Raw genomic sequence first — 7,474 nt, 5'->3', positions numbered from 1 at the left:
TTGTCATGCTTATGGTAATTCCCATCTGTGCATTAATTAATTACAGCCAAGGCTATATCTGATTCGGATCAATGAACATGACACCTTTAAAAAATGTTAAAATATTTTGAAATTGCCAAACAGATGTATAGGCTTTAAGTTTAATTCATTGTTGTTGTTTTTTTAAAGAGTTTTTTAAGGTGCAGCCTATCACAACGTGTAGCCCTAATTTATTCAGTCAGGATATTAGAATTTTAAATTGGATTATTATGGATATTAGAAATTTAATTTAAATTTCACAGTCAGCTTTGAAATTGAGGTGTTGTTATTGTAACCGCACAGGGTTGGCTGAGGTGGTGGGTTCCAATGAGATGGTGGTTGGTGCTCATGGCTGGTTGGTGCTCATGTATCTTCGTTAAATAAAACACCCATAACAGTTCTAAAAATTCTAAATTATTTTTATTTACCTTTTACATTAAAATCTTTAAGAAGCATAAAACCAACATACAGAAACATTTCAAGTTATTATAACTTATACTGGATAAAGGGTTACTTCACTCACAAGAAATGTACACAAAGCCTGCAAACAAAAATAAGTACTATGGTGTCTAAACTCATGTAAACACATTATTCATCATCTCCTGTGGGAGGAAGGGTATTATTGTCTCACAGCTCACACTGACAAAAAAAAAAGCAAAACAATCACAGTTTAATGTCCACTGTCAGCAGTTGGTCACGGGTTATTTCAGCTCTAGAATAAGACAAAACTTTTGCATGACAAATTACTGGCCTCTGTCCCCAGAGTCACAGCAGGTGGGTCAACAGCTAATGGAGGATAAGGCTGTGACATCACAAACCGTGGTGCGGTCAGTAGTTTAAAATGCAATACAGTCTCAACCTGTGCAAATGTAGATTTCCAAAGTCAGCCTTGCATTATGTGGCAACACACAATATTTAAAACATGAAAAAAACAACTACAAATAGATGGCATAAAATAATCGTATCCTGTGTTTAATAGTGTCTTGGTGTAAATGTATATTCAGACTTTTTTGGACAGTGTTAATGCACAAAGTGAAAAATAAAAAAAATATTAATGTGAAATGAATGTTAACACAAAAGGCCTTGCTACAAATTGGCGAACAGTGCATGACATAAAACTAATCTCTGGATTTAAGACAGTTTAAAACTTAACACGTGCAAAACACTAAAACTAAATGGAACATATTGAGTCGCTATGTGTGCTATCCGGTGAGGCGTTTTAGTGCTACAATGACAACAAACCCATAACAAAAACTCCATGCTTAAAGCATGCAGCCAATTTTTACAAGGCACACCAATATTTAGAGTTATTAAGCCTATTATACATCCAGTTTTGGGGACAAATTGCACTTCTGAACACAGGTAAGTTAGCCTTTTTAGGCAGACACATTGTTAGCCATCATGGCTATAAAAGAAAGATATTACTTTAGGCTCCATTTCCATTCTTCTCTAAGCTCAGCAAACAGCAAAACGTGAGACTCTTGGAAGCCCTGCTGTATTTCTTAGAATGAATGTGCACCAAGGGTTTCACAACATCACATCCTTAAAACGCCTCCTCTACAGTTGTAGCTTAATTGAAAAAAGCAGGACATAAGATTGTATGGTAAGATATTGGTCTCTTTGTTGAAGGTCTCAACATTTATCCTTTAGTTCACGTTCTCCTGCCCCCAGGTGTCATCTGACTGAACCCAGTTAAACTCATAGCCCTTGAATAATATCAGACTCTCCAGGTCCCTGTCCTCCGCCCTCTCCTTCAGCCTCTGCTCCTCCAGTATAGACACCAGCATGTCTCGCTTCTCCACTGTCCTCATAATCTCTGACAGCATCTCCTGCTCGTCCTGCAGCTCAGAGGCACTTTTCTTTGTATCTGGAGTGATATGGAAGAGAATACAGGAATGTTTAATGTATTGTGCAATCAGATATCGTGTTTGTGTGAATGGTTGACCCTCACCTTCAACAGCCATCCGGTGCCGTAGTTCTTGCTGCAGTCGGCTCTGTGTGTCCTCCAGTTCAAGCTCCTGGGCACTACAAGAGGAGAACAATTGGGTGACCTCAGTAGTGAGGAACAGATTTTTTTCTTCTTCTAAACTGCAAATCCTAATTGTTGTTTTTCAAACCTTTATAAGTGATTGATCCAATGCAGTCACTTACAAGATCATGACTTCAGATTCGTAGCGTGCCAATCTGTTCTTCTCCAGAACGAGTTTAAACCAGGTCTGATAGAGCTGGGTCTCATCACTGTCATCTGACTCTGAAAGGAGGAGAGTCAGAGAGCAAAGAAGGAAAAATGAAGAAAGGGAGGAGAAATGGTTTGTAAGGATTTGAAGAAAGTAGAGAGACAGAGGCATAATGGATGTCACAGGGTTAGGAAGAAAAGGAAGGAGGCAGGATAGAGAAAATATTTAACATTTTACACCAACTATGTAAAGCCATTATAAGAACATCATCATACTTGGAACATCCATGTACACAAACAGAAAAAAACCATGGGCTTTGCCTCAACTTGACAAGATAACACTATTCACTGGAACACAAACAAAGGCCTATGCTGCAAAAAGATGAAGCAACGATGAAGTCTCACTGTCTATTGTGAGTACAGCTATTAGCTGTACTGTGTGTAGAGGCTTTTAACCAGACAGCGATTACAAGGCAATACTTTTTTGTAAATAGTTTAAGAAGTATGGGCACATGAATGAATAGAGAAGAAGATCGATGTATTCACAGTGGAATTCCATTGGGCATTACATTAGACTAAGGCCGGATGGTTCAGAGTTCTTTCAATGGAAGTAGCTTTTTTAATGTGTAGTTCAGGCTCAAGGACCTTCTTAAATCACCGGTGCGTGGGTGAGCATATTGTACATTACCTGTTTCTCCTCTTATGGTCTTTTCTATTGCCACTCCTCGCTCTTCTAGATCTCTCTGTTTTTCTGCAACTTCCTCTAGTTGTCTCTGAATGGTCTGGGGGAGGTACGAAGGAGACGATTAATAGTCCACACTTTGAGATATCTTTCTATTGTTACAATTCCTTGTTATTGGTTTCAGGGAAAGATGTTTTTCAATTCAATTTTAAAATGTTTTAAGCTATTTTCCATTCACCTCCATGTCACTAGGGTCATGGCAGAGATTTCAGACTGTAACTTAAAACACGGAAAAAGTAGAAACCATGAGCACAGCTCAATTCTAATAATATGAAAAGAATACTGGATAAAAAGATCTATACAACTCTTGAGCCTACATTCAATCAAAAGCTAGAGGCATCAGCCTGTTAGCTTAATCTAGAGGAAACAAAGCTCAGATAGCCTTATACGCTATTGCAACACCTTAAAACAAAGGTAAAGCAACAAGATCAAACAGGTGGGTGAAGAACATGACATTATTAAGGAAATTGAAACAACCATCTAAAGTACATCTTCAATACAATCAGTAACAAAATAAACTGAGCTGTATTATTTAAAATTCCTTTCTTTATTGGAATAGTAACAGATCCATCATCCTCAGTGTTTCGTTAGAATGCATTTCAAAAGAACAAACTCTACCCCAATTCGGTATAGAAAACAAAACGACTGAAACAAGCAAGCTGCATAATTAATGAGGCTGGAAGGGGGGCGGGGGTTTCCTGAGGTAAGATGTGATGCAAAAAAGACGCAGAAGTAGCAAATGAAGCAACATAGTCCGCTGTGCGATGCTTTAATGAGAATATTTGCCTTTATATTAATGCCAAAGGTAGTTCAACTCAATCGCACTATCAAAAAAAGACTTTGTGTCACTGACTCCAGTCACTGGATATAAACATCACTCCCACCTCCCACTCGCTGGAGGTGACATTTCCAGCTGCGTTCTCACATTACACTACCTGGACTTACAGCAGAAAAAATGATAGTGGGGATGGCAGTGAAAGTCTGTTTGAGCTCACACATACAGCTCCTCTGGCAAATATCAGGAGTTTTCTGCAAGTGTAAAAAGTCCTATGTGTAAACAAGTTGGTATCTAAAGTAAGTTCTAGTCTTGTCAATCACCGTTTCAGCTCAGGTTCGTTTTGTTGTTTTCATGTCCTTGCTGTATTTTAAGAGTAGTTTTGCACTGAAGTGTTCCTTCTTCTTTATAGACTCTCACTCTTTGAGTTTTGTACCCAAAGAGTATCAGCTAAATGTGTGAAATATTGAACTTGGTATACTAACACCCTGTTGAGCTTCTTAGCTTGAAGCATTCATCAAAACATTAGTGACTTCAAAAAGAAGAATCATTACCTGAGCTCTGTGTAACCGCTTCAGTTGCTCTCTTTTGGCCTGCTGGGCCACCATTTTCTCCTGCTTCCTCCTCAGTCTCTCCGTACACAGCTGGGACAGGAAGTACGGAACGATTCAGTAAATGTGCACAAATGTAAATCCAGCACATGTAAGACTTCCCTGCAGGGTCCAGTGTTCCAGTACAAAGTAATGGTCTGCACTAACCTTCTCATTGGACGTGATGTTTTGAAGCTCATCGTCACTCGAGGAAGGATCTTCCAGGTTCTGTTGACTGGAGGCTTCATCAAAAAAGGAAGAAAATAGCAAGTGAAGTAAAAACAGCAATGCTATTTTTAAATGTAAAAAACCATGAAAACCAAAACCAAAAAATCATGTATTATTTAAAACAACATTTTGGCGGAATGATTAGTTTTGTTTGGTCTCTGGGTGCAACTGCAATGTCCTAAAACACATTTTGACATAGCCAGCATGGCATCTGACTTACAGCCTACTGTTTGGCAAAGCTCTCACCAACGTGCGAAATGCCTGTTCAATTTTTACTCTCTTCTGGCTTTTTGTTGGGTCACTCTCTTTATTTCTCTTCTTAGTTTCTTCCATCACCGTCCTCTTCCATCTCTAAGGCCGCTCTCCTGTCTGCTGACGTGAACCTCCTGCGCTCCCCCCCTGCAGGACAAACTACTGGTCCTGGGGTTGACAGGGCCTACTTCCTTGCTGCTCCCACCCTCTGGAGCTCTCCCCCACAAAAAAACATTTAGGACTCCCCCACACTCACTTCCTTCAAGAAATCCCCCAAATCCCACCTCTTCAATACTGCCTACAACCAATCCTCCACAGAACTCAAAACAAAGGTTCTGTCTGCTGGATATGTCAATAATAGGCCATTGTACCATGTTTCCAACACCATAAACGGAAATAAGTCAGTGCTGTGTTTTGCATAATATTGCAATTACACCAAGTTCCAAGCTGTTGAAACCTTATTATGTCAAGTTATTATCCAAGTTAAGGATTCATTGGCCCACCTTTGTTGCTGAGGTTGGTGAGTATGGTCATAATTTCCTTTTGCACTTCCTGGTCCTGCCCATCTTTTTCTGATGCCTTGCTCTTTTTTAGCCTCAGAGATGAAAACAAGTTGACCCTCTTGCGGGGCAAAGAGGCCATGTCATCGGAGAATACCCCTCCAGAGCTTCTGCGGCCCCTCAGCGAAACGCTCTGCAACAGTGACGGCAGATCCTGTCCCGACTCCCATGGATTGCCCCCAACAGTCTTGTCAGTCATATTTTCGTCTCGAGATGGCTCTGGACCCACGTTGCTAAAGAGGGAGGTGAGGCCTACGGCTCCCAATGACATTGGCCGCTGCTTGCGGTTGCCTTCGCGTTTGGGCCTTCTGGTGAGTAGCAAAAAAAAAAAAAAAAAAAAAGTGATATGAAATGTAATGTAGGTGCCATTAAGTACAAAAAAACAGTGTAAGAAAACAAGCTTTTAAAACAAACATTGGGACTGCAGTGTTGGAGCTGCTGGAAGGATTGGTCACACTGAATGTCCTCCTGAAGGCGTTGGCTATAAGCTGGAAGGTTGAGGTTGATGAGGCAGAGGTTTGGCTCAGGGATGCTTGCCCATCCTGGCTGGAGTCCGTCTGAAGCTTATCTGCTTCCGTCTCTGCTTGAAACTGATAAAACATCAGAGGACAGGAAAAATGCAGTTAACATAATGTGGAATTAACTCCTCCTATCTTGCTCACATCACTCTCTGCGCCACTGTGTTATACTATTGAGGGCAGCAGGAGTGAGAGACAAAGAGCAGAACTATGCCTTAGAAAAAACCTAAAGCTTCATTAACAAAGAACTCACTTGAAGTTCTTGTGTGTTTTTGTTGTTTGCATTACTCGGGCTTTCCTCTGGTGTAGCCAGCATGTCCCAGTTTAGAAGCTTTTCTTTCTCGGAAAGAGATAGCATCAAGCGTTTCTTTGGGGAGGACGAGTTGCAGACGAGCCCTTTTGTGGCTGAGCGCTCTCCACTCTTCTCACTTCCCTCGGAGGAATTCTTGGTATCTGCTGGTGTATCAGAACTGCCATTGTGGTTCTAAGAAAATTGTGTAAGCGCAATAAAAAAACCTTTTTGAACAATTACTCTTACTCTAGGTTTATAATTCTTTATATTAAGAGTCAGTGAAGCAGATCATTTTCACACAGATAACCCACAGTTTGTTTTTCTGCTGAGGCGACCTCCTCAAAGTCAGCTTCAGGGACGGTCTCTGGTCCTGCTCTGTCCTGGGACCAGCTACTCTGGAAGTGCTTGATGAAGATCAGAGGGAACGCTGAATAAGGCAAAAAGAGCATTTATTTATTTTAAATGTTCATTACATTTAGCACTTGTGCTTAGTGCAGATTCTACATATACTGTACATTAAAGACTGTGAAGATTTGGAAAAAATAAACAGCCACACAAACAACTGTGAAAAAAGAGTTGTATGTGTTTATCACAAAAACACTGTTGTGAGTTTCTCAGAGATGTTTGGTTCAACACTCTTTGTGTCTTTAAAGGAGAAAGATAGTGACCTCTAGTGATGTAAATGACATATTACACACATTGATATACATATATATATATACACGTACACACACAACCACCCAGTGCTCTGTTCTTTCTGTAAATGATGCTCACACTAATTACTAAAGTCAAAATAATTTGATTAAACAGGAGTGTAGACAAAGCAGAGCATACAACATAAAGTGTGGAAGGTTATAGTTCACTAAACAGATTGGAGAAGCCATGCAAAGAAAAACAATTAAAGACGAGGTACCCACTCGCTCTGATCTTGCGTTTCCATCGGTTAGTCTGTTTGATGTTAGAAGGACCCTCTGAGATTGAAGAAAGACACCAAAACACACTGAGAAAGGCAGACTTCCATTTTTTTTTGGAAGACTGACCAATTGACCTGTTGCATTATAAAAGCATGGAGACCAAACTCTGTACAGTGTGTTGTCAGTTAAGTGCTGACTCTGCTTGTACAACACAACAGGTCACTTTAGAAGTGACTACAGTGGGTGAGGAAAGAATCAGCGTCTCTCTGTGAGCCTGTTAGCCATGTAGATTCAACAGAGCTTTAAGACAAATGTTAACTTTTAACCTGTACGTATTCTAAAAAAATAACAGAGTGAGGAGTAGTAAAATGGTAAATGGAATTCATACACATTCATACGCTGCGAGCGT

General features: G+C 40.2%; 1 protein-coding gene across 2 annotated transcripts in view; it reads right to left on the bottom strand.

Annotated features, from left to right (window-relative positions):
• Positions 1–416: 416 nt before the first annotated feature.
• Positions 417–7,474, bottom strand: part of mical2b (microtubule associated monooxygenase, calponin and LIM domain containing 2b) — a gene marked incomplete at its 5' end in the record, with an annotated part of 39,486 nt that continues 32,428 nt past the window's right edge. For both annotated transcript variants that reach the window (XM_079345572.1, XM_079345573.1), the window contains 11 exons: positions 417–1,885; positions 1,970–2,043; positions 2,170–2,269; positions 2,883–2,976; positions 4,266–4,355; positions 4,470–4,543; positions 5,285–5,649; positions 5,756–5,931; positions 6,113–6,343; positions 6,463–6,578; positions 7,069–7,122. In XM_079345572.1, coding sequence (XP_079201698.1) covers positions 1,665–1,885; positions 1,970–2,043; positions 2,170–2,269; positions 2,883–2,976; positions 4,266–4,355; positions 4,470–4,543; positions 5,285–5,649; positions 5,756–5,931; positions 6,113–6,343; positions 6,463–6,578; positions 7,069–7,122 — 1,595 coding nt within the window. In that variant the 3' untranslated portion in view covers positions 417–1,664. The remainder of the gene's footprint in view (positions 1,886–1,969; positions 2,044–2,169; positions 2,270–2,882; positions 2,977–4,265; positions 4,356–4,469; positions 4,544–5,284; positions 5,650–5,755; positions 5,932–6,112; positions 6,344–6,462; positions 6,579–7,068; positions 7,123–7,474) is intronic.

The sequence above is a fragment of the Symphodus melops genome (genome assembly GCF_947650265.1).
Source record: "Symphodus melops genome assembly, chromosome: 6".
Classification (NCBI taxonomy): Eukaryota; Metazoa; Chordata; class Actinopteri; order Labriformes; family Labridae; genus Symphodus; species Symphodus melops.
The sequence above is the reverse complement of the archived record's forward strand: the minus strand, read 5'-3'. Positions and strand labels throughout refer to the sequence as shown.